Source organism: Elgaria multicarinata, chromosome 2 (genome assembly GCF_023053635.1).
Source record: "Elgaria multicarinata webbii isolate HBS135686 ecotype San Diego chromosome 2, rElgMul1.1.pri, whole genome shotgun sequence".
NCBI lineage: Eukaryota > Metazoa > Chordata > Lepidosauria > Squamata > Anguidae > Elgaria > Elgaria multicarinata.
Genome location: NC_086172.1, coordinates 27,057,855 through 27,084,808, shown reverse-complemented (window position 1 = coordinate 27,084,808; position 26,954 = coordinate 27,057,855). Strand labels below are relative to the sequence as shown.

Here is a 26,954-nt window from a genome sequence, read left to right as displayed (position 1 = left end):
CATAAACATGCTTTTTAAACTTTATCTGAAATTCCTATTTTGTGTGATGGTGGAGTTTGTATGTGTTTTTTTAAAAAAACACCACTCAACTCTGCAATTAAGCTAGCATCAATATGACAGAACATAACAATGTAGAACGTCTTCAAATGAAAATGCAAATCAAGGTTAAAAAAACTCTCATATACAGTCTCCAGTTTTAGCTTTTGGGCAAATCAACCATTGACCATTTGGAATTGAAAGGTTGTATATCCAATTGTGCCCGTCCACCAGGAGCACAGTCACTGCTGTTGGAATGGGTTCCTTTGCCTCCTGTGGCCCTCTGCATCTCTCAAATCTGTTCTGGAGGATTGGGGTACCCTCTGAAGCAGATGGGGGGGGCTCAGAGTAGTCCACAGGGGAAGAGAAGAAAAGGACGTCCCCTTGCACAAGTGGGCGTCTGCTTGTACCATAGCGGTTATTACCAAAGCAATTTTTGTAGTGGTCCAATCCACCAGCTGGTGTGAGAACATAGGTTTGCCACTATGAAAAACAGCAGGATGTATTCACTACAGCGCAAGGACAAGGATGCTCACACAAGTGGGGGATTTTCTAACACCTGCTCCCCGTTGCAGCCCTCTTGGCTCACCCCGCCAAGCCTGCCTTGAGGGTCAGAGGACTGCACTAGAAGGGGAGAATCAGGGGGGAAATAGGGCAGAGGCAAGTTCCTTTCTTTATATTCATACATTTATATTCTTTATATTAATACATTTATATGATACACTCTCCATTTACAATTGTTCAGAATGCCTACACAGCACTCAATGAAAATAACATAAAACGATGGGAACGAAACATTTTAGAATGAGGTAGCCAGGTGAGGTTTGGCTTTTGTTAATGCCAGTTAATGAGTTCCATGGGCAGAGGTGAGATTTGAACCAGAATTCCCTGGCCCTGATTCACACTCTAAGCCACTGTGCACCTAGCAATCTCAGGTGCAACATCCTAGCAGGCCAAACTTGGCTCTTTGGAATAAAAACAAACTGGTACTAATGACCGATTGCAGACACGCATACCTAGGCACACTTCTTCCGCTTTAATAAATGGAGGCCATCACATTACACAAAGATGGAAAGTAGGGCTGTGCATGGACCACCCCCCTGATCCGCCCCAATCTGCCTATGCTCCGCTGCGGGGCACCGGATCTGAATCGGAGCTCTGCGGCAGTGGCGCCAGGTAAGGCCCCCCCTCACCACTTACCTGCCTCCATCGCGGTCAGGCGGTAGCTTCAACTGAGGCCTCGGCCTCAGTTGAAGCCGCCGCTGGACCGCAATGAAGGCAGGTAAGCCCCCCTCCCCCCTTACCTGGCTCCGCCGCCGTCGCCGCACAGACTGTGGTGGCGGCACCAGGTAAGGCCCTCTTCCGCCTTCACCACTTACCTGCCTCCGTCGCGGTCCGGCGGCAGCTACAACTGAGGCCTCAGCCTCAAACAGAAAGACCAGGCCACAGCCAAAGTCTTCCTGTTTGAGGCCGAGGCCCCAGTTGAAGCCACCACCGGACCGCAATGGAGGCAAGTAAGCCCCCCTCCCCCCTGCCCTTACCTGGCTCTGCCGCCATCGCCGCATGGATTGCGGCGCCGCCAGATAAGCCCCCCTCCCGCCACACTTAACTTTTTTTCGGAGCTCCGGATCGAGGTGAAGGATCCACTTTGTCTCGATCTGCTTCGTCTCGCTCCGTCTCCGCCTTTGTCGGAGGCGAATCAGGCCGCTTCGCTATCGGTTCTAAGAACCGAAGCAGAGCACAGCCCTAATGGAAAGCTAAGGAATAGTAGTAAATCAATAATAACATTTTATCACAGAAGTTCGAAAATGTTCCTGGTTGTGCAGTCTCCCCCTCCCCACCGGTTAGCCACAGGGTGGCAAAACAACGGTAAAGCAAAAGCTAAAGAAGCCATCATTTTATGGGCGGATTTGCATGGCAGAAACATCATTGCTGCCCTCTGGTGGACATGATCCAAAAATGCAAGTTCTGAGAACAGCCAATTACTTCCCTAGGAGTTTTTTCCTCTAGATTTGATGACGTTATCCACACAGGGCTTTTCTCCATCCCATGTACCCTGTCTGCCATGTTCCTTTTTCAGGCATCATACCAGATTTTTAAAAATTGTTCCTTTGCTGCATTTTTGGGAGCTTCTGTTGCAACTGTAGAACTATCATTGGAGGTGACCACTGATGTAGCACTTTTACCTCACCAGGTGTCGAGCTGTGGCTTGCGACTGAGGGCAACCTTCCCCAACCTAGCGTCCTCCTGGTGTGTGGGACCAATGGCATTGATGTAGTCCAGCACATCTCGAGGGCATCAAGTTGGAGAAGGATACTGAAGGTAACATAAACTTTCTTCACTACATCTTGCCCTTCTACCATTACCTGAGATATTCTGCCATCTCTCCACGAGCATTTCACTCACATTTTTTCAGTCATCCCAACCAAACTTTGTGAGGTAGTTCAATACTGTTATCCCAACATTGAAAATTAGTGGTGAGTGGATTTACCTAACACCCCCACGAGTTGAGATTTGAAGCCAGAAGAACTCTTAGCTACTACAGTATGCCAGGTCTACACCACCTCTTCTCAAAGCCATGGCATTTTTATTTATTAATTGCAGCTTTTTATATCCTGCCCTTCAGGGTACAAATTCTTCCAAGGCTGTTTACAATACATTTTTTAAAGCCACATTTTGAAATTTATTTTATTATTGCATTTATTATCCCACCTTTTTTTCCTCCAAGGAACCCAAGGTGGCATACATAATCCTCCTCCTCCTCTCCATTTTAGCCTCAAAACAGCAACCCTGTGAGGTAGGCTGGGCTGAGAGTCTGTGACCGGCCCAAAGTCACTCAGAGGGTTTCTATGGCCGAATGGGGACTAGAACCCAGATCTCCCGACTCCCAATCTAACACTCTAACCACTACACCACACTGTCTCAGGCTGGAGATTAAAGAAGCATAGCAGCATCTGAAGAAAATCCCCATTCCTTTTGTTGCAAAGTGGCAGTATATTAAAAAAAATCAATGTAACAAGAAACAAAACAGAGCATTTGTTTCATTTGGGCCAGTAACTCAGTAACACGTCTCACAACCTGGCTCTGCTTTCCTCCTGTCCCTTGTCAATGCCAAATATTCCACTGCTTCCGTGGGAAAAGGGCTGGGCCCCAAGTTTTTCAATTAGCCCTTTTCTTCATCCTGCTTTAATGGGCAGTGCGGCACACTAAGACAACGGGGTTCTGAGCTAAGGCATTCCATTCAAGTCTTTAAGGCACAAAAATCTTATGCTGACGAGAGTCGGGAGATGAACACGTGCCCACGCGAGACGGACCTGGGTGTTACTGCAATAATGATCCTAAGGCATGTGGAAGGCAGAACAGATAAAGATGGTTTCTTATCGTCGTACAGTGGTTCCTCCAACATGATCTGGAAAGTTTTGGATTGCACATAATTGAATTTCTACTGCTGTCAAGAGCAATTTAAGCCTAGACAATATATCCACAGGGCAACTGGACAAAAGAGAACTTTTGGACAAATCAGGGCTGAGATTTAAGAGGGTTCTGGCCCCTCTTCAACAATCGCTTACTGCACAGCATATTATGCAGCAAAGCACAATTTGGCTCACTACTCCCATGTTGCATAAACTCATCAGAAGACATCCATAACCCAGAATACTCCATTCATTGGTTGTTTGGCCCCCTCCAACCAAAGAAATAATCTAGCACAAACAAATTTGCTAATTTACATAACACCAGCCTCACAGTACGAGAATTTAAAGCAAGAAACCTCACCCTTTCAAACTCCAGATTGTTGTGATGTCTGAACCGGACCACAAGCTCTATAGCATTTTAGATGGTTCAAAGCATTTCACATATGTTACCTCTGTAATCCTTTACAAGTTGCTTGTAAGGTAAGTCACCATTATTATCTTCATACTGTCGATGAGGGGACTGAGGCGGAGAGATCTTTGCCTGCTTAAAGCCACATCCTGAGTCCATGAAAGACGTGAGATTCAAACTGAGGACTTCCTGGTTCACAGCTCTAGCAGGACCATCCTATGCACATTTCCTTGGCAGTACCATTGATTTCAATGGGCTTACTTCCAAGTAAATGAGCACCGGACACATTGATTTCAATGGGCTTACTCCATGAAATCCCGAATGCTGATTTTCCAGGGTTCTTAAGCGTGTGGACATCCTCCGTGGTTACAGGAGACTCTCCTGTTCAGATCGAGGTCCTCCACAACTATTCAGTGATGGAAACACACGAGGAGGAGGCAGGGCTAGATTCTCCTCATCCATTTGCCCTATCCAACTGTAGAACACCTGAACAGGCTTATCTCATCTTTCTTGTCCGATATGTGTCCAAAAACTTTAGCTTTCCTTTTTCTTTTTTTTTAAGTGAGCTAACTAGTCCCAACTGGTCAGGTGTTTTGACATGCAAGTTAGCATCGTTATGAAAGTGGGTCCAGCCATTAGGAAACTGGGTCAAGCCACTGAGTAATTTTCTGATTTGCTAGCTAGACCACTGACATCAGAAATGTAAGCTACTGATGATTGGTCGAAACAAAAATCAGCCTCCCCTAAGGGGCCAGCTTTTACTGCACTCAGATTCCCATAAAAATCAGAATTCAGCCATTCCTTCTAGAGCTGTCCATATACCATCTTAATCGGAGGGCAAGAAGCTCTCTTTCAGGCCAATAGGAAAAGTTATTCACCCTCCCCAGTCCTTAACAGTCATAATATGTTGTTTTTGTTGTTATTTTGATGGCAGGAGCAGAAGGGCTAACAAGAAACAAGAGAAACATGTGGCCCCTTTATAAATCCTATGCTAGGCAGGTGCCTACTTTTTCCTAATGGTTATTATTTGACTGTAGTCAACTATTCCATGAAGCCCAAAATGCCACCATGTAGATAGCACATTACCTTTATGATTGCCTTTAAAGCTGGACTTTTGGTTTTTAATAGGACATTGGTGGTGAGAGAGAAGGTGCGGTTAAGAAGAGGGACGAAACAGATGGCTCTTGCTGCATCTCACCTTGCTCACCCCATGTGGAATGGATGGGAGATTACAGGATAGGCCACAAAAAATAATAATAATCCACCAAACCCCCACAATGCCTACTGGAGGGGCCATTATAAGTCAATATTTTAAAAAAAACCTGAAAATTACAATCTTCACCCACAAGAAGCCTTCTGTCTGGAACAGTGCCATCGCTCTCATGAGCCAGATGAATTGCATGCTTCCCACAACCCGCCAGGAGCACCCTCCGCGGCTCCAGCGAGGCAGAACTTCAGCAAGTACTCTGGATAGCCCCAACAGCCAGTGATCTCCTGAGACTATGAGCTTGTACGATGTTGGATAGGAAGCAAACACTTCCCCCCATCTCCAAATGCCGTCTTCCCGTATATTTGTGCGGGGGGTGGGGGCACTCCTGAGAGAACTTGATCTCTTCACTCTAAAATATCTGTATTTATGTAGCGGATTTGCTGGCTGACAAATTGGCCCTCTTGTGCTGCAATCCAAAACACACTTATAGGCAATATACCCTGTTGAACACAACAGTACTTATCTCTGTGTAAACACGCATAGGATTGTGCTGTCAAGCAATTACTAGCCAAAACATCAGTTAGCCATTTGCATGCTTCAGAATTTCAGAAGAGGGGCAACTTATAAAGTGGCAGACTACCAATATCTGATTGGATGGAGCCACCTTGGAAGCCTGGGGCAGAATGCAGCACCAGCTATGTATATAGCCTGCCCTTTGATTGAAGCGATTCCCAAGTCAGCTTGAAACAGACTGTAATAGTGCCATACAGAGTCATCAGTGTGTCTCAATGGTGAGGAAGCCAAGAGGGATGCCAAGGCACTATGGTGCTGAAGCCGCTCCCTGGCTCCTTGGTTTTCCTGCTGCCATCGCTACAGGCCCTGGAAAGGATCCAGGGGAAATAGCATCCGAAAATGTGCTTCCGTGCAGCACTGGGTGTACACTGCTATTGTGAGGTTTTTTGTCCTACAGGCCAGACAGAATCTACCAGAGGGGTGCAGAACCTCTTTCAATCTGAGAACCAAAGTCCATTGCATGGAAGCTTTTAGGAGCCACATCCCAGTGGTTGCTGGGGCCAAAGGCAAAGGGAACAAAGCCAAAGGGGCGAACCCCCCAAAAGTCCAACCCATTTCATCTTAACGCCCTTACTGCCAATAAGCAAGCCTTTGGAGAGGGATTTCCACCTTTTAGAACGGGCAGGAGGGAGCCCTGCAAAACTTGGGAAACCACCAAGCGATTGGTGGTTGGGAGAAAGGGGGTGGAGCCAGGAGAAGGCAGCACAGCTATCTGGGGAACCCAGGAAGGCCAGATTGGCGTCTGTTTGGACAGACCCCCTCCCAGCAACAGAGGGGTAGATCACCGCTGAGTGATCTGGACTTGAAGAAGTAATTTATATGGGTTGTGGTTCCTGAAACCCCTCTCAAGCCAAATAACACAAAGTGAGCTGGGGCTTGAGTTATTTGGCTACCACATTGCTCAAACCGTATTCGCGAATGACGAATCTTTGCAATGCTAAAATAAGAAGAACACATTACACTATGTAATGCAATTAGGGTTAAAAGCTTAAAAGAAATAGGGGCTAGCATAGTCACCTATCTGGCAAGCATGGCTCAGGGAATCATGAGTCTGGTGGGCTTCTTGCTCTCCCAGGATCTCTCTGGGCAATCAGATCAAACCCTTGCCTTTTATAACCCCTATGGTGATGACCTCATCCGAAGTTTCGGACCCGGTCATACCACTGCTCCTAGTTTTACCATCCAACCCTAACAATAGCTCTAGTTCTTTGATCTTAAACATACATCTGTGCGGCACGACTTTTTGGACTTCAAGCTAGCTTATAGCATACTCACTCTATATTTACAGTTCGCACTCTGGTTATTAAGAATGGCACTCCTATGAAATACAATGACTTCTTATCGACAATACACATTCATATTTGGTGACATAATGATCTTCTAGTTTTGCCAGTGTATATTTGCCAGCATACTTCACCCAGAAATGGCCCAACCTTGCCTCTGAATGAGCAAGGAGAGGAACTTAAAAACAAACAAAAAAAGGGGGCTGTCACATGAACACCCCACCCCTCATCCTCCAGAATTCGCCAACACCATGGGTTAATGCATAGGTGGCGCAGTGCATGCATTCCTCTGGCGTAAACCCAACCAGCGCAGTCCCAACGGTCTTTATTCCACGGGCTCTGGCCAACTTCTTAATGGAAGTCTCTATCAATTGAGGTGATACGTAAGAGTACGTTTTCCCAAGAACCCTGTACGAAACGTAGCCCATCTCGTCACAAGTAGCCAGCGGGTCGTCGCAATGGTCAAAGCTTTCCACATTACATGCAATTTCGATTTGCCCTTTGTGCGGGAAAGCCATTGCTTGTAGACCCTTCAAGCCGCCTGCAGCGCTTCCTCGGACAGAACCTGCTATGTCCTTTGCTGTAGCCAAGTCTTGAGTGTCTACAGTCACATTGCAATTCATCACATATGGGCTGGCACCAACACCTGCAGTGATCAAGAAGCGAATCATCAGGGTGAGCAGAGATTAATTATATTAAGCTAACATGCTTTTGCATCTCCTTTTCAAGAGCAGATTGAAACTATGTTCACCGGCTCTCTAGTTAGACACCAGACAAGATGAACCAGTCTGTCAGTGAAATGAGAACCTGGATAGTATTCTTGATAAGAAAGTATTAGAGCCAGTGTGGTCTAGCGGTTAGAATGTAGGACTGAGATTCGGGAGATCCAGGTTCAAGCCCCCACTCGGCCGTGAAGCTCACTGGGTGGCTTTGGGCCAGTCTAACCTACCTCACAGGGTCGTTGTGAGGATAATATGAAGAGGAGGACTTTGTGAGGTGTTCTGGGTTCCTTGCAAGCAGGAAAAAGTGCGGATATAAATGTAACAATAACAATAATAATTTAAAAATCAACAACCCAGGAAGGTGGAAGTAGGAGGTGAGAACTGGGAGAGATTTCCAATCCGCTCCAGGTAGACAGACTATCAGGGAGAAATCCCAGCCTGCATTCATGAACAATGACAGGAAAGTTGCTATGATATGAGGCCTCTACGCCACTGTGCCAAGGTGTTTTTTTTTTAAAGAGACCGATTTCTCAGACCTTTCTCCATAGTAAGTACACTGAAAGCCCCTGAAACCAGTGAGAAAGAGACTTCCCTGGGCTGAGCATATGCCCTGAGGCACCCTGTTCCTTTATTTTTAGCATATTTCTGCCTGCTTAAGCCAGTATTTTGCCCCTGCCTGCTTTTGGTAGAGGGCAGGGCTTCTAGTCAAAATAAACCCAAGCTGAAATCGGCCCACTCCTATGTAAGTGTTCCAGAAGGGCATCCTAGGCATAAGGACAAGCAAAGTTGGAGAAGTTGTTAAGGTGGTCAAAAGACCCCCATTAGAAGACCCCCTTTCTGGGGGGAAGTGTACACCAAGCACTCAAGGCTCTGCCACCAGATTCCTCCTCCTTTCCCTCTGTTCATTAATAAAGAGTCATCAGAATGCAGTTGGCCGGTTGCTCAAGGTTGCCCTGCACTCACAAACCCCAGAGCAGGGTTTGGTCTGCTCACCAAATGTAGCAGTTTCCAAATACACAGCTTCTAAGGCTTGGATCCCAGATCCAAGTTGCCATTATCCTAGACATTTCGGCGCACCACTTCATAGAATCACAGAATAGCAGAGCTGGAAGGGGCCTACAAGGCCATTGAGTCCAATCCCCTGCTCAGTGCAGGAATCCACCCTAAAGCATCCACCCTAAATCCACTTGTTATCATGAAAACCACCCCAATGGTCAGCAAAGTTAGCTTCGCCCACCCTTGCATGGGGGGCTTATCTGGTACAGTAAGTTACATAAACAGGGCATAGTTGTCACAATATTATGTGTTGTTAGCTGTTAGAAATAGTTTCATTTATGGAAAATGTATAACTCTGCAATCAATAAGGGATGGGAGGAGGGATGGGCCATGAGCTCATCAGGAGGGGCATGGAATGTTGTAAAAGATGTTGGTTGTGGATGATGGGTAGAGAAGCTCTTCCTCTTACACATGTAGTTCAATAAAGAATGGTCACTGAATCTGGACTTGTCTGGTTGGTTTTTTTTACCCTAACAAAGTGGTAAGTCTATCAACAACCAAAGAGGTACTGCATGGGGCCCATTTACTCAGGGCTTCCCTGGAACAGCATTCATATATCTTCCTGTTGATAAGCAAGGTGAGAGAAGGGGATTGGGGTGGTGGGGGTGGGGGAGAGAGAACCACTTAACAAAAATAATCATTGCAAATTGCTCTACTTATTATATAGCATGGAAGAGTGTGAAAGTGTAATATTTCTCTGCGGTTTCTTCCCCCCCCCCCCACTCCCTTCCCCTTGAAATTCTGACTCATTGCTTTTATAGTTTATGATCCAGATCATGGATAGAAAGAAAGACCTTTACAGTGAACAGAAAATAATGCAAGCTCTTGAGGCCAGATTGTTGAGGAAGAGGAAAAATAAAAACAAATGCACTAATTAACATCTGGTGTCTGTTCACTCTTCTTTTGCAAATGCAAATGCAGTATGCGTGTATGAAAGCACTGGGAATAATGACTGCGAACTACACTATTAAGGTCTGGTTTAAGGATTATTGTGGCAGGATGACGTCTAAAGCAAAAGAGATGTTTTAAAAATGATTCAGACAAGCTTTTTTATTATTATTAAACAGAAGAATACAAGCCACTTTGTTTTATTCAGAACATTTCTAAGAGTGCGATCCTATGCATGACTACTCAGAAGCAAATCCCATTCAGTTCAATGGGGCTTCCTCCCAGCTAAGTGTGTACAGGATTACAGCCCAAGTAAATTAATCCATCAGCACTTTTGCTCCTATTCTCTTGATATTTCTTTCCCTAGATTGAATATCTAACCAGTCTCATTCAATAGACTACACTGATGTCGTGACAATCCTCAGATGAAAACGCTAGATAGAATTTAGTGGGGCACAATTCAGGGCAAGACATGTCCACCTAAGCCCTACCGACTTCAGCAGGATTTTGGGCTGTATGTGTGGAATTAATGGCACTTAATGGAGGAAGTGGACTATTATGCACAAGAGGCCATCTCTAAACTCACTACATGGGAACCGTAACTCCCTAGGGAGCCAGGTGATCTGGCCACCATCATTATTCTCATTTGCGGCTCAATCCTTTCCACATCTGCTCAGAAGTAAGCCCTGTTGAATTCAATGAGAATTACTCCCAGGGGCTTGTCTAAACGGCTTGTTTATCTTGACGTAGCTGCGCATATTCTCATTTTAGGACCGTTCACAGTAACATTGCGTTTTAACCACAATAATGTGCATATTCGCATCAGCGATTTACCGCGATTTTTCAATCATGTCTGAGTTTGCTTCGCATTATAGTTATGTGTCATTGGGGAAGTTAAACTGCATTTTGACAGGTGGGTGGAACTCTGAGGGTAGGAGAACGCAATTGGCCGGTTTCTCCCTTTCCCACCTATCGGCTGGCTCGTTTTTTGGTGCCGTTTTTAGATTGAACGATCTCATCCTACGGAGCTCCGCATAAACAAAGAGGCAGAAACACGCTGCCATCCTCCTCTGCAGCCTTGTTCCTTCCGCCCCCGCCCCCCCCCCACACACTGGTTTTGCTGTTATATCAATCTACGGAGCAATGTATATAAACTATATCATTTCACTCGTCTCCATAGCATCATATATCCCATAATGCGACAATGCACACGTGCGCATTTATAACTGCACTACAAAAAAAAGATAAAGGAGGTAAATCGCTGTTGCTGCTGCAGTGTGACGGTCTTTGCCTACATTCAAATCAATGAAAAAATCGGGTTTATATTTCATGAGGAGCAATCCCACTGTCGTATAGATGAGGGCCAGGTTTAGCATGGATAGGATTGTAGTTAGAAGGCTGTACCAGGGTCAGGCTGCCGTCCACAAGTTCACAATATGGGCAATTTTCCCATGGGCAAAGGAGTGAAACCCAAAAGATACTTCTCTAGTCACTTATTTACTATTCACCTATCAACCCAGTCCTCCAGGCAATATATAAATTAAGTGAAACAAAAAACAGGCACGGGGGCAGGGGGAATATAATACAAACAATGCAAAATATAACACGAGGTGGCTGCCCAGACGGTGCCGGCGGCCATGTTTAAAGAAACCCTGTGCTTTCTCGGCTGCGGGATGGCAGTGGCTAATCCCGACGCAGAGAAAGTGCAGGTTTCCGGTGGCCATTCGGCCCTCTAAGCCTGCTCCCTGCCCTTTGCGCAGGTGGATGGCAACCAAGTGGGTTGCCATCCACTCAGGAACACCTCCGCCATGACGGCAGAGCAAGGATAGGCGTGTTTGCCTCATTCCAGCAAAAAAGTCAGGTTAAGTTCCTGATTTCTTTTTAACTCACAGCTTCACAGAAAAGCCCCACAATGGCTGTGAGGCGGCGGCTGCATCGTATGACTGACGCAGCGCTACTGCGCACCCACCGCAAGGCTTTCAAAGCATTTAGGCAGCCCCCAGGACACATAACACACACATGTGGAGAGCTACAACTATCCATAAGAACTGTTGGAGTGTTTTTTGTTGCTGCCTCCACTTAGTAACACTGTGCCTGGAAGAGCATCTTTGCACAGGGATTTAAGACACATAAAACTTACGAGAGACAATAATTTGTTTATTTTTTAAAAAAGGCCAACACTTCCAGCAAATTCCAAAATGTCCTAGATTTACCTCAAGGGGTACAGCACCAAGGCTGCTTACCCTGGGGTAATTCATTAAGGGCGCAATCCTTTATAATCCACCCTGGTACTCGGAAGCCTCCGAACTCATCTTATGCCTGCTGCTCTGCATTTTAGCTAGATGGGCAACTTCACCCATCTAGCAGAGGCTTCGGGGAAAGAGAGGGAAGGAGGCTGGGGCAGCCATGGGGTTCCTTGTATGGCTTATGCTCTTGTTTCTTCCCAGAAATGCCTGCCACTTTCCTCCCCTTCCTCTTCACAAAGAGCATAGTTAAATTATGGAATCCACTTCCACAAGATGTAATGATGGCCACCAATTTGTATGCCTTTAAAAGAGGATTGGACGAATTCCTGGAGAAGGCTATCCATGGCTAATAGTCCTGATGGCTATGTGCTACCTTCAGTATCAGAGGCAGTAAGCCTATGTACACCAGTTACTGGGGAACATGGGTGGGAGGGTGCTGCTGCTCCTGTGTCCTGCTTGTGGGTTTCCTGTGGGCAGCTGGTTGGACACTGTGGGAACAGAATGGTGGACTAGATGGACCCTTGGTCTCATCCAGCATGGCTCTGCTTAAGTCTTGTAGGTCCTCCCATTGTCAATATTTAGATGCCAGGTCCTTGGGGCACGGATTATACTTTTTTGCTAACTTACTTAGGACACAATCTTATACATGATGAGACGGGGAAAAGTCTTACAAGTTTCATCATTCCATCAGTCTAAACATGCATAGGATTGCACCTTTTCTGCGTGACACATTAGGTTCATTGATAGCCCTGGGTAAATGATTAAGAAAGAAAGAAAGAAAGAAAGAAAGAAAGAAAGAAAGAAAGAAAGACCATCAGTGACTGCATTTTACCTGTTAAGCCATATCTTAAGGTCGGTGCTGATCCTATATCAGGGACAATGCTGGCTGCTTTGAAAGCTTTACGGTCAAACCATCCCATCTGTTTTCTTCTTTGAACAAGACTTTGCTTCCATGGGAGGTCAGCGTGCCCAAAAAGAAATATGCTGCATCCAGGGGCATGAACAGCCAGTGTCTCTGCGACATCTGAAAAAAAAAATAGAAGTATAACAAGAAGTGCTAGCATTAGTTTCTAAAGCCCTGAACCAGGGTGCTATGCAACTCTGTGCCCTCTAGAAGCTTGCACTACAACTCCCATAGGCAATGCTGGCTGAAGCTGATGGGAGTTATAGTCCAAAACATCTGGAGGGCACCAGGTTGCCTACCCCCTGCCCTAAACAGTTTGGGTTTTGAACCACTTTCACCCATGCAAACTCATAGATAAGCATTGGAGGCCCTGACTTGTAAACCTGCCTGTAAGAACAATTAAAGCAGGAGGAACAAGAGATAGGGCCTTCTTCGTAATGGCCCCATAATTACAGGCCTCCAAACAGGCCTTAAAGGTTCACCTATTTACGTTTGCCAATAACTGAGTTAGGATTTTGCCAGAACTGTTACTTAAATGGTACTGTCTGTTTTTGTTAATTCTGAGTTTATCATGGTTTTTATTCTTTTTGTTTAACTTATGTTTTGTGATTTAAAGTTTTGTTGTATATCACCTTGGCAATGTTTATCCTAAAAGGTGGCTTACACACTTTTAAATAAATAACAGAAGAAATTCAACATGACAGATTAATGCTATTGGCTGAATGCTTTCCAAAGCGCTTTCCCATCTAAAATAGAAACCAAACCACCATTAACAATTCAACATTGCACCAATCTTTTTAATACCACAAGTTTAACATCTCAGTCTAAGAATGTACTGTAATTTCCGACAGCGCTGCAAACATTCGTGCAATTAAATTTTAAACCACACATTTTGAGAAGCATATCCTGGTTGATCAGGAAAGTCCCTGGCCTTGCAGAACAGACTTCTTTTTGGTCCTACGCTCCCCAAAAAGTATCCTGGCTTAAGCATGGAAAATGGGGGGGAAGCCCTTCATTTCAATCGCATGCTGGGAATATCCAATTTTCTGCTTCCTGATGCAGAAACCACGGGTTTGTTGTTGTGAATAAGCACCCTGAAAGGGCAGCTGGTTTGAGAAACGTAAGAACCTAAGCAGAGCCCTGCTGGATCAGACCAAGGGTCCATCTAGTCCAGCACTCTATTCACACAGTGGCCAACCAGCCATTGGCCAGGGATGAACAAGCAGGACATGGTGCAACAGCACCCTCCCACCCATGTTCCCCAGAAACTGGTGCACACAGGCTTACTGCCTCGAATACTGGAGATATAGCACACAACCATCGGGGCCGGTAGCCATTGATAGCCTTCGCCTCCAGGAATTTATCCAACCCCCTTTTGGAGCCATCCAGATTGGTGGCCTTCACCACACCTTGGGGTAGTGAGTTCCATAATTTAACTATGCGCTGTGTGAAGAAGTCCTTCCTTTTATTTGTCCTACCAATCCATTTGAATATACAAAATAAGAAAGGAAAGGGCGGGGGAGAAGGGGCAACGGATTGCGCAAGATGTGCAATTCCGCCAACTGTAGTTGAGCGATAATGATTCAAATCTACATTATATCACTCAGAGAGATATCTGTGTATCCCTCTTCCCCCTCCTTTTCCCTTGTATTGTGTCTTTTTAGACTGCAAGCCTACAGGCAGGGACTGTCTTGTTTAATTGAAATATATATATATATATATATAGAGCCACTCAGGGAGCCTTTTTGGCTGACGGTTGACTGGCATAAAAATATTATAATTTTTTTAAAAAATTGAAGGGAGAACAAGATAAACAATTAAGCTTGTTGGAAATGCCATCATGCGTGTGGTGTGCAATAATGATTCAGACCGACAGTGCAAAAATTGGCATGTCCGCTTAGGTGATCGACGGTGCAATTTCTACTCGGAAGCAAGTGCCATCGCACTCAAGAGGATCTACTCTCAAGTAAATTTTCAAAGGGGGAATGCTCTGTTTTGCCAGGGAGATTAAGCATTTTAAGTTTGTTTTTCAAATAATTCGGGTATGTGTCAATTTTATTTATGCTAACCTCTGTTATTGTTATACGGATATGTGGTTCTCTTTGTTAAAGTCTTGCTTTGTGATGGTCTGATGACTAGATACAAATAAACAAACCTAAATAAGACTCCCAAGTCTACGTGTATAAGACTGCAGCATAAAACTCATAAAAACATAAGAAGAGCCATTTTGGATCAGAGCAAGGATCGATCTAGTCCAGCACTCTGTTCACACAGTGGCCAACCAGCTGTCAACCACGGACCAACAAAGTAGGACATAGTGCAACAGCACCCTCCCACCCACATTCCCCAGCAATTGGTGTAAACATGCTTCCTGCTTCTGATACCAAAGGTAGCACATATAGGCTTCCTGCCTCTAATACTAGCGGTGGCATATAGCCATCAGGACTAGTGGCCATTGTTAGCCTTCTCCTCCATGAACTTGTCAAATTCCCTTTTAAAGGCATTCAAACTGGTTGCCATCACTACATCTTGTGGCAGGGAATTCCATAGTTTAACTACACACTGTGTGAAGAAGTACTTCCTTTAATCTGTCCTGAATCTCCCACCAATTTGCTTCATGAGATGATCCTGGATTCTAGTATTTTGCGAGAGGGAGAAAAATGTCTCCCTATCCACATTCTCCACAACAGGCATAGTTTTGAACACTTCTATCATGTCTCCCCTTAGCCTCCTTTTCTCCAAGCTAAACAGCCCCAGCTGTTGTAACCTTCTCTCACAGGGAAGAAGCTCCAGCCCCTTGATCATTTTAGTCCTGAACATGTGATGCAGGATGCTGGGGAGAGGAAACCTCTTGAGAAACAGGAGGCCACGTGTCACACCTTCCTCTCTAGAGCCATTCTTATCAAAGCACAATGGAAGGCCTGGTTTAGGAAGTTGATAGGTGCTGTGGTTTAGTGGTAAATTGTGAAGTCCAGGCACTCATCATTTATTTATTTATTTATTTATTTATGTATTACATTTCTATACCGCCCAATAGCCGGAGCTCTCTGGGCGGTTCACAAAAATTAAAACCATTCAAAGTATAAAACAACAGTATAAAACCATAATATAAAATACAATCATGACAGTCCCCACAACCACGCCCCCAAGGAGAGGTCACAAATGCAGGCAATGGTATTGATCCACATCAGCAAAACCGTTCTAGTAGTTCTTCATCTAGGTATTTTGTAAAACGAATGGTTCTTCATGGCCCATTCAAGACCAAGTCACCCCATGATGCTTTGCATTATAGCAAGGAGCAATATATTGTTGCTGGGAAAATTTATCCCAACCCCCACAGTTACTTTGAGGACAGGAGTTAAGCTCAGAGGAGACAAAGAAGCCAGGGGGGTGGGGGCAACATATGCCATCGGTGCCCCTGCTAATGAGAAAGTGCTGGCATGGCATCTTTGCAAGCACTGGCTCCACTGCAACATTGATTAGGTGTGAGGCAGAGGCTCTTCCTTCCCTTACTCCAGGTTGTTGTTTTGTGCCCCTCCCTGCAGAGCCCAAAAGCCCACCCTTCCCAGAGCAGTCACAATACCTGAGAGAGCACCGTCTCCCCTACCAACCTGCCCAGTCACTGAGGTCATCCGAGGGCATGCTGCTGGTGCTTCCACATAGACCCATCCTCCGATTGGAGTCCACCAGGGGAAGAGCCTTCAGCGTGGTGGCCCCCCTTCTGTGGAACTCCCTGCCTCTGGAGGTCAGGCAGGCACCAACATTGTACTCCTTTAGGCGCCTCCTGAAAACGTCATTATTCCAGGAAGGCTTTCCTTAATGACCAGCCACGGTTCACTGTATTTATTTATTTATTTATTTATTACATTTATAGACTGCCCCATAGTTGAAGCTCTCTGGTGAATACACTTCGCTATTTTAAAGTGTTTTATGCTGTTTTTATTTCATTTTATCTTGTACACTGCCCCGAAATTTTCAATGCGGAACGATATATAAATATTGTAAATAAATAAATCTTCTTTCCCACCATCGCAAAGGCAGGCCTTTCGCTAGCGACCACGTCAAGGCCCTTTGCGCGAGGTGAAAACCACGATGCCCGCACCCCCTCCGGCTTACTTCGAGCCACAGTTCCACACTCTTCCACATCGACACCAGAGAGCGGGTAAATGGGCACCAAGTCTACTGCACCCAGGCATGGATGGATTCCAACATGGGTCACCAGATCTATTAACGCAAAAGCTTCCAAGCAGGCAGCAACGACACAGCTGCCTAATAGACAAAAGAACAAGGGGGAAAAGTCCTGATAAGCACGGCTAACCAAATCTGAAAAGGAAAACTAGAGTTTAGTCACCCTTGTCCACAATGCATTCATCAAAAGGGACATTTTGTTAAAAACGCACACAAAGAAAGGACAGAGAATAACATTTTTTCAGCCTCTCTACAGTAATAATGTAGACCCTCTTCCATATTTACACTAAGCATTAATTTTGGAAGACATTTCAAGGCCTTGTAGCTCTTACGAGCCTACTCACCTTGAAGAAGGGCTGCTGTGTGCTAAAAACATACTTTAAAAAATGGTGTAACAAGACGCTTGTTATCCTGCCAGTTCTGCTATTGAATCACCTCTACAAAGGTTTAATTTTTATTGAAGTAGTAAACACTACCATGTTAATATTTACGGCCACTTGACATCCTCCTGCTAACTTTGTCTGGCAAATCTGCTTTTGAGTCACACCATACACAGAATGTTCCTACGATAAAAGACAAAAAGTGAATCTTCTGTTCTGTTCCACCAACATACTCGCCCATTGTGCTAACAGCACTTAACAAATTACTCGGGAAACCAAAGCAAGCTCTTGACAAGTAACCTCTTGTTTAAAGACAAGGAATCTAAATAATACAGCCCTCTTAAGTCAAGTCGAATGCAAACATTTTCATCAACCGTAATGCCGCCCCACAGTTGTGAATGCATCTATAATTTTAATGCTGCCTCTTAAAAAAAAAATCCCTCTAAAGAGAAACAACACCTCCTTGGAAAAAATCAGTGCAAGTTTGCAAGAGCCCCTCCCTCCCCCGCGTACGTAATTATGGGCACAATCTATCCCACTGCTAGGCTTGGGAGCACAATTCTTGAGAATGAGCTGTTTTGTTCTGGTTCTAGACTCCATGCATGATTTTAATGAGTTACTTTAAATTGGTATGGTTTTATAGTAATTTTCAGAACAATGCTATGATCTCTGGAAGCACATCCCAGGGACCGTAGGCTGTTTTGGATTCCCCCTCTGGAAACCATACACACTCCTATGCCCTCGGGGAAGGGGAAATCTGGCCCTGCAGAGTGCCAAGAAATACACAGGTTGCTCAACCTCATAAAGATAAAAAGGCAGGTGGGCGTCCAGAGGGATAGAGAAGCGAGGGAGGAAGAGAAGAACTGCAGGATCCTATGGCGTCTCTGGTGCGCGTCCCCACCCACTGCCAATAAGTGGGTTAGTTGGGCTAGGAGGCCCTTCTAGCTGTTGTTGTTGTTTTCTTTTTAACAGGAGAAGGAACGGGAGGTGAAATCCCGTGACCTGCTCCAACCCTGCCTGGCTCTTGCCTGCAGGACAAAGGAACGAATGGATCAGAGTGCTACGTCACAATTGCTCCCTTATCGATTGCATGAACCTCTATGCCGCTCCTCAAAGAAACGCCTCTCAGGGTGGCTAACAAGATTAAAAAACATGTCAGTGATAACTGCCTACAAACAATAAAAGAGACTGGGGGGGAAAGAGCCAGATAAAACCGTTTTAAAAAGAAAAAAAAATCCCCAACATTTTATTAGCCCTGGGCAAATAAAAGGCCTTTGCTTGGTGCTGAAAAGACACTGGGGCCAAGGAAGTCTCTACAGGGCATCGGTGGGTGACATGTGGCCCCTCAGATGTTTTGGCTTATAATTCCCATCAGCCCTCAACATGGGTTATGTTGGCTAGGGCTGATGAGAGTTGAAGCCCAAAAGATTGGAGATCCACACAAGTTCACCACCCCTGATCTAAGGAGAGCATTCCAGAGTTGAGGAGCAACTGAAAAGGATGACCTCTGAAGGTGAGGGAACTTGGAAGAAGAGCTTCTGAGGAAGATCTCAAAAACCATGCATTTGTGTGGAAGTACTTAACCACCTCAAGCATGGAACGAGGAGATCAATATTTAAATAAAATAAAATACATGTATCAGGAGCGGGAGGAATCCTGAATGAACCAGGCCAGGATCTAAAAGCCCTGAGGAGACCTCCTCCATATATTTAGCTTCCTCCTCGTTCAACTGTTAAGGCAAGCAGAAGGTAGATTGGGAGCCTTCTTCCCCAGGAAGTCAGTGGAGCCAGGTCCCTCATGATGTCCAGGAAGCAAACCAAGGTCTTCTTGTTTCTGCCTTCAGGGTGAGGTCACTTCCCGTACTTACTTCCTGCTCTTTGCACATCTGATTTAATGTTGTTGATTTTAAGGATGTTTCAGCGTTTAACCTGTTAACAGTTTTATTGCGGTGATGTGTTCTATTTTTCCAAGCCATGTTGTGTCTGCCATGTACCTACATGGCAGAAAGGCAAGATATAAATCAGGGATGGGAATCTGTGGCCCTCCAGATGTTGCTAGACTATAGGTACCATTATCTGACCACTGGCCAGACTGGCTGGGGATGGTGGGAATTTGAGTACAACAACATCTGGAGGGCCACAAGTTCCCCACCCCTAATATAAATTGAATGACTAATTAATTTATATTAATTAGGGCAAACTAATGAGGCACAACAAAAATAGTTTAGGTTCTAACCAGGGTAGAAAAGCCAAATGGCATAGTGAGAGCGAGGCTTGTACTTGTAATTGCCTTTCACCCCAGACATGGTGTCATCTGCAATAAACTTGACTTCATTTCTAGTTTAAAACCCTCACTCTCTTGAGTTTTGAAATATGTGTGGGCGCTTGTTATTTATGTAACCTTTCAACTAAGGTTTATTTTTCAAAATCCTCATTTACTAGAAATGAGAAAAGTTTTTGAGCTATAACACAATCCTAAGCATGTCTCTTCAGATGCATGTGCTCTTGAGCCCAATGGAACTTACTATCAGATAAGCGCGTATAGGATTGCAATCCTCATGTCTCAAAACACCATTTTCGAAGTAAGGAAAAATGTAATGTGTATATCAGAACATTTAATATCTTTTTTTTAAAAAAAAAAACTTACCAAGCCTGTCAACCGGAGCTGCTATTGTTATGACGGACCTGTTATAGTCATAGTCAGAAAATATGTTAAGGACTGTTGCTTGGGGACGCTTTCGACCTACGGCAAGAAAAAAGAAATGGAAGATTCTTTGAGGTTCTCTACATTAGAAACCTCCCCCCACACGCTGTCTTATCACAAGCCCCCTGTCTCGGATCTTTTCGTGTTCAAAATGGGCTCCTTCAAACAGTGCCAAACAGCCACCACGTGATTTTTAATTGAAAAAGGAATGTCAAGGAAAAGAATACATAGAAATGAAACTGCACCATCTAGTGGCAGAATAAAAAGCCATTGTAGATACTGGTTTATCTCTGAGTTAAAATAAAAGGATGGGAGACGTCCTGTTTATTTATTTATTTATTTATTTATTAAACTTATATACCGCTCCCATAGCCAGGGCTCTCTGGGCGGTTTACAGAAATTCTAAAATTGAGGTAAAAACAAGTATACAAAATTTAAAACTCTAAAACACAGAACATACATACATAAAGCATTAAAAACCGATTAAAAACTAAACATGTGGGTAATTAGGATGTGCCGCCATATGCCTGGGCAAAGAGGAAAGTCTTAACCTGGCGCCAAAAGGATAGCAGCGTTGGCGCCAGGCGAGCCTCATCATGGAGATCATTCCACAGTCTGGGGGCCACCACCGAAAAGGCCTTATCCCTTGTTGCCACACTCCGAGCCTCTCTCGGAGTAGGCACCCGGAGGAAAACCTTAGATGTTGAACGTAGTGACCGGGTATATTCACGTCGGGAGAGGCGTTCCGTCAGGTACTGTGGTCCCAAGCCGTGTAAGGCTTTATAGGTCAAAACCAGCACCTTGAATTGGGCTTGGAAACATACAGGCAGCCAGTGCAAGCAGACCAGAGCAGGTGTTATATGGTCAAACCTTCTGGTTCCCGAAATCAATCTGGCCGCTGCATTTTGCATGAGCTGCAGCTTCCGAACCATCTTCAAAGGCAGCCCTATGTAGAGCGCATTGCAGTAATCTAACTTGGAGGTTACCAGAGCATGGACAACTGAAGCCAGGTTATCCCTGTCTAGATAGGGGCGTAGCTGGGCTACCAACCGGAGTTTGTAGAAGGCACTCCTCCGTGCCACTGAGGTCTCCTGAGCCTCAAGTGACAATGATGGGTCTAAAAGAACCCCCAAGCTACAAACCTGCTCCTTCAGGGTGAGTGCAATCCCATCCAGAACCGGTAGAACACCCCCTATCCTGTCAGCGGAATCACCTACTAACAGCATCTCAGTCTTGTCTGGATTGAGTCTCAGTTTATTAGCCCTCATCCAGTCCATTGTCGCAGCCAGGCACCAGTTCAACACATCCACAGCCTCTCCTGCTGAAGATGAAAAGGAGAAATAGAGCTGCATGTCATCAGCTTACTGATGACAGCGCACTCCAAAGCTCCAGATGACCGCCCCCAGCGGCTTCATGTAAATGTTAAACAACATGGGGGACAAAACCGACCCCTGCGGGACCCCATACTTGAGAGTCCACGGGGCCGAGTAATGTTCCCCAAGCACCACCTTCTGTAACTGACCCGCCAAGTAAGAGTGGAACCACTCCAGAGCAATACCTCCCACTCCCAGCTCAGCAAGTCGTCCCAGAAGAATACCATGGTCAATGGTATCGAAAGCCGCTGAGAGGTCGAGGAGAATCAACAGAGTCACACTCCCTCTCCTGTCTTTCTCCCGACATAGGTCATCATACAGGGCGACCAAGGCTGTTTCCGTGCCAAAACCAGGCCTGAAGCCCGACTGAAATGGATCCAGCTAATCAGTCTCATCCAAGAGTGTCTGGAGCTGGCCCGCAACTACCCGCTCAAGGACCTTGCCCAGGAATGGAATATTTGCTACCGGCCTGTAGTTACTAAGATTTTCCGGGTCCAAGGAAGATTTCTTCAGGAGTGGTCTCACTACCGCCTCTTTCAGAGGGTCTGGGACCACTCCCTCTCATAGAGAGGCATTAATCACCTCCTTGGCCCAGCTGGCTGTTCCATCCCTGCTAGCTTTTATTAGCCAAGAGGGGCAAGGATCCAGAGCAGAAGTGGTTGCGTGGACCTGTCCAAGCACCCTGTCCACATCCTCGAGCTGTACCAACTGAAACTCATCCAAGATTACAGGATTATTTATTTATGACGTCATGAAACTGACCCGCAAACTTCCGAGAGTGGACAGTCACAACTGTGATATAAATCTTTCATTGAAAGATCCTGCAATTCAATTAAACTCATGCTACATTTTAAAGAATTACACCCTGATCCTAATTATTCACTTGTAAGCAAGTTTTATTGAACTCAATGGAACTTACTTCAATATAAGCCATGTGGGGAGGGGTTTTACCCTCAAAAGCAGCCTAAAAACATTTCAAATAAATAAATAAGCATGATTAAAATTTCAATCTTTAGCAGTAAAGGCCCTATGTATATATTAGGAAAATACTGAACCTTTTTGCCAAATCCAACCCACAGGTGAAACTCTTAGAACATATCTACACTTCAGCTTATCTGGTGTGATGGCATAGGATGCTGCAACCTTGATGAAGCTAAGCAGGTCTAGGCCTGGTCAGTTTCTGGAAGGGCGACTACCAGGGAACCCCATGTACATTGATTCCTGCATTGAGCAGGGGGTTGGACTCGATGGCCTTGTATGCCCCTTCCAACTCTATGATTCTATGATTCAAGTGCCCTAGGAAATTGATATACAGGCAGGCATTCTCTCACACATCTTCTTACTGATATAAGCAAGGAGGGGAAGGAAACTCATGGCACTCCAAGGCCTCAGGGATTCACTGCAACATACAGTTTACTCACAGAGTGTACTTCAGAAATCAACCAAAGAGAAATAATAGGGGGGGAAACCCTACCGCTCTGTGAACACCACTACTGCTCTGAAGTATCAGAACTTGCTAGTTAGCGAATGGCAGATTAATGGCCTTCTCTTGAGTAATGGATCATGCAAACCACACTCAAAAACTCTTCCCCTAAACTGAAAGGCTACAATTTTGTATGACTCTAGAAACATATGGCATAAAACTGCTGACCAAAATATAGCCTATCATAAAATCAGAGGGCTAGAAGGGACTCAATGTATTATTTAATCTCCTACTCACACTATACCTAAGACAGCCTTCCCCACCCCCAACCTGGTGCCTTCCAGATGTGTTGGACCAACTCCCATCATCCCCAGCTGCGGACAATGGAGGTTAGTCCAGCACATGTGGAGGGCACCAGGTTGTGGGAAAGTTGATCTACTTCATCCTTAACAGATGCCTGAAGATTGTCATGATCTTCTGTTTCAGTGTTTTGCTGGATGTGAATGGAAAGCTCACATCATTCAGATCTGAATGATTTTTCCTAAACAGAACTTCATTTGTGTCAGGTCTCAGACCTAGAGCTTTCCCACCCACCCCTCCTTTTCTTTTTTTCTTTTTTACACAAGGCACTTATTGCCCACTTGTCATTTGGGTTCTTTAGACAACCTTGTGACCGTCCCATTTCGCTTCGGCGTCTAATCAGCACTGTCCCCAGGTTTTTTGGCATTTAATTGTAAAAGTGAAAGGAAATGCTTTTTTCCTTGTGCATTTGAACTATTCTGCTACCCCACAGTGCCACCTAGAGGTTATGTAGCAGAAAAGAAGGGAAGGAAACACTCCTCATACAGTGCTCAAATCTCAATTCTGCAACAAAACTGAAGGTAGATACTGTTGATTAACAGCCTCATGTAGAAAAGCACCTAGAATCTGACTCCAGTACCAGGGCTGAGTACTGGAATATATAAAGTTCCTCTTAAGAATGCACAGACTGAAATTCCCTCACCACATTAACCATGGCATGTCCCCACAACAATTAATTTTTAAAAACAGGACTTCTGGGCCTGTTGGAACCCTGGCTCCTCTCTTTTTAAAAGGCACCTTCCTATTATACTTAAGACTTTCCCAGTTAAACAACCGTTCACTGGAAGATAACATGCAACTTGCTTTGAGGCCTATGATTCCATGTTTCCAGTGATTCGGTGCGAGTCCCATTGGTTATGCAGCCAAAATAGCTCCCCGATCCCCCAACACACATACAGACAAAAGAAGGAGGTATCAACAGGCCTGAGGGAACCTCAAGGTTAGCAGAAATACAAAAACACGTTTAGATGGAGGGGGGGACCCTAAGGCTCCACTGCTTCTGCAACAGCAATTTAGTACTTCCAAGGCAACTCAAACAGGGTAGGAATGCTCATTTCTAAAAGAAGGCAGTTCAGCAGAGCTCACAGTTTGGGGGGTCCCAGATACTTACATAATGCCATCCATGGACATGATCTAACTAACATATTTCCATAGGCAACACTTAATTAAGACTCCAATTCTATTATTTATTTAAAGAATTTTTATCCTGTCTTTCACTCCAAAGACCACAAAGCAGCTTACAATGTAACTTAGAACAACCTACAATATACAAGCAATAATAATATAAATTAGAACAAGAATGAAACTTCATACAAAACCAAAACATCTTAACAGCCAGTCTAAATACTGATCTCACATATGCCCCAGGGGAGGCAAGTCCACAACTTGGGTGCTACAACAGTCTATTTCCCACTTATTTGGAAATTAAGTCCCAGCAGGGATTCAATAGGTTTTACTTCCAAGTAAACAGGAACAGAACTGGGCTGCAGATAGCTTCAGTTTGTATGGACAGTTTGTATTCCAATAATTTCTATTCTGTCATTACCATTATCATCACAAACAGCAGCTTTTGCTATTTTCTCAACAACATTCCTTCTCCTTCCTTCCGAAATATTTAGCAAACAAGCAGCCAAACGGATTCCTGTTCTGCCAGAAGCCATTTTCATTCCTGCAACAAAAGAAAACATAAGGTAAGGATGGGGAATGTGTAGCTTTCCTGATGTTGTTGGGCTGCAACTCCCATCATCCTCCACCATTGGCTATGCCAGCTAGGACTGATCGGAATTGCACTCCAACAACTTCTGGAGGGCCTCACATTCCCCATTCCTGACATAAGGGATCGTTCTTAAATCCGCAGAACAGACACCGGCCCCTGGTAACACGCTTCAAGACTGGAGTCAAACAGTATACAAGGTGGCTGCTTTCAGTCACTTCACGGGATTCCTTAGCTAGGGTGACCATATGGAAAGGAGGACAGAGCTCTTGTATCTTTAACAGTTGTATAGAAAAGGGTCAGCATGCAGCACCTGGTGAAATTCCCTCTTCATCACCACAGTTAAAGCTGCAGGAGCCCTGCCCTCTTTTGTATTTGGCACTAGAGTATGCAAATCATAATATATGACAATCCAATGTGGATGTAAATACCTGCATCAGTGTTCTTTGGAAAGCCTGGATTAGAACCACTTTGTAGAGCAGGATTACCTCAAAGTTGTATGCCCAATAGGGGTCCCAATCTAGCCCTCCAGGATTTCCCAATGGCCCCACCACTTCCTTTGGTCCCACCCCTTTTACCCAACCAACAAATATTTGGTAATTTCTTGGCTTTTGTATAAGATTTTCCCCATCCTAAAAAGCCGAAATGCCTCTCCTAAGGCTTTTTACTGGTAGCGAGAGCTTTACGCTAAAATATGCTGGCAGTTTTGGCCCCACCCTTACCCGCCACTGGCAGGCAGCCTCCCAAGAGCTTCACCAGAAGAGGTTCAACACCCCTGTTTTAGAGCGTACCCACTGCAATTTACTCATATCACACTTTAGGACCCACACAATGAATTTTTGCATAGCAAGCCTGTAGCAGCTAGATCCAGCCAGTATTAAGCAAATTGCGAGTTTTCTTTTATTGCTACAGGTTACACTTTCTTCCAGTGTTAAAAGTCGCATGTGATATTTAGGCTGCCATCTTGGAAAATTACTAGAGAGAAAATCCCGTTGGATCCTACTTCCAAGCAAGCAAACCTAAGATTCTACTGCTAATACTTTCCCGTTTTGCAACATATGCTTGCCTTAATCTGCATTGAGTTCAGAATAGGAAAGAAAACAAATAGATTTTTAAAGCGTGCATTTGGTTGTTGCAGATTTGATTGGGCAATCTTATGTAGAATCCCCAAACTAAAAGCATTCTAGAAGGAGCGATTGCGTCCTTAAATCCAGAACCCTTACTGGAAGCCTGCGTATCATGTAAGTTAATACTCAGCGGGTTGAAGGGTTTCGCATTTAGTTACCAGCACGCAGCGGCGTCTCCCTATCTTTGATCCAGATCAGATCAGACAGGAGTGACACCAAATCTGCAAAACACAGACGCCGGACAAACTTTCAGCGACAGAAACGTCCTTCTTCCTGCGCCGGTCCCTCCCAGACTAGGTATGCAAAAAGCAAGTGGATTTTTGTTCTGAAGCAGGCAATTGTATGCCCCCGCCCCCATGCTTCTGCTTGTCTTTTACTCGATACCTCTTCCGGAAATTAACGTGTGACCATTTTTACGCTGCTGGTGGTGGGGAAGGAGGGCGAAATTTGTCGCGCGTACTTCCCTGGGGTACATTATTTCACCGGCGCGGGGATTTATTTCGCGCTGCGATTTGAGCAGCTCTTTAGATTTTTCCTCCTGGGGAAAGCCTGCTGATGATTAGAGAAACAATTCAAGAGATGGTTGCTTGTTCTGCCCCTCCTCCTCTGCAGAGGAAAGATCGTTTTGCCTGCACTCCTGTGATTTTCATTTTCTGTTGGCTAGCACCAGCAAAGCAATGGAGGGTTGCTAATCGCTACTACCTCACCAGAAGAATATCCTGTATTTCAAAAACTTCTAATTTCAGCTTCACATCGCACTTCCATTGATAAAGACAGATTGACAGGACCGTCATAACATATATCACATTTAAAAGTATCCTTTTGAACTTTTTGAAAACCCATGTGAAAGAATGTACCTATAAATCTATATGAAGGAAGAATAAATACATCACAATGTATCCTAGCCCTTTTCTTCCTAAAATTAACTCCTAAGAGCAACACATTT

At 44.9% G+C, this 26,954-nt stretch overlaps 1 protein-coding gene across 2 annotated transcripts; it reads right to left on the bottom strand.

Annotated features, from left to right (window-relative positions):
- Positions 1-7,116: 7,116 nt before the first annotated feature.
- FTCDNL1 (formiminotransferase cyclodeaminase N-terminal like) lies at positions 7,117-26,340 on the bottom strand. Of its 2 annotated transcripts, XM_063118570.1 has the most exons (6): positions 26,167-26,340; positions 24,714-24,836; positions 19,955-20,050; positions 16,857-17,009; positions 12,669-12,860; positions 7,117-7,570 (listed from the first exon to the last, which is right to left on the bottom strand). In XM_063118570.1, the coding sequence occupies exons 2-6, from the start codon at positions 24,832-24,834 to the stop codon at positions 7,131-7,133; spliced, it is 1,002 nt and encodes a 333-aa protein (XP_062974640.1). In that variant the 5' UTR covers positions 24,835-24,836; positions 26,167-26,340; the 3' UTR covers positions 7,117-7,130. The 2 variants fall into 2 exon arrangements, with proteins under 2 accessions (XP_062974640.1, XP_062974641.1); XM_063118571.1 differs by lacking the exon at positions 16,857-17,009.
- Between the last annotated feature and the right edge of the window lie 614 nt (positions 26,341-26,954).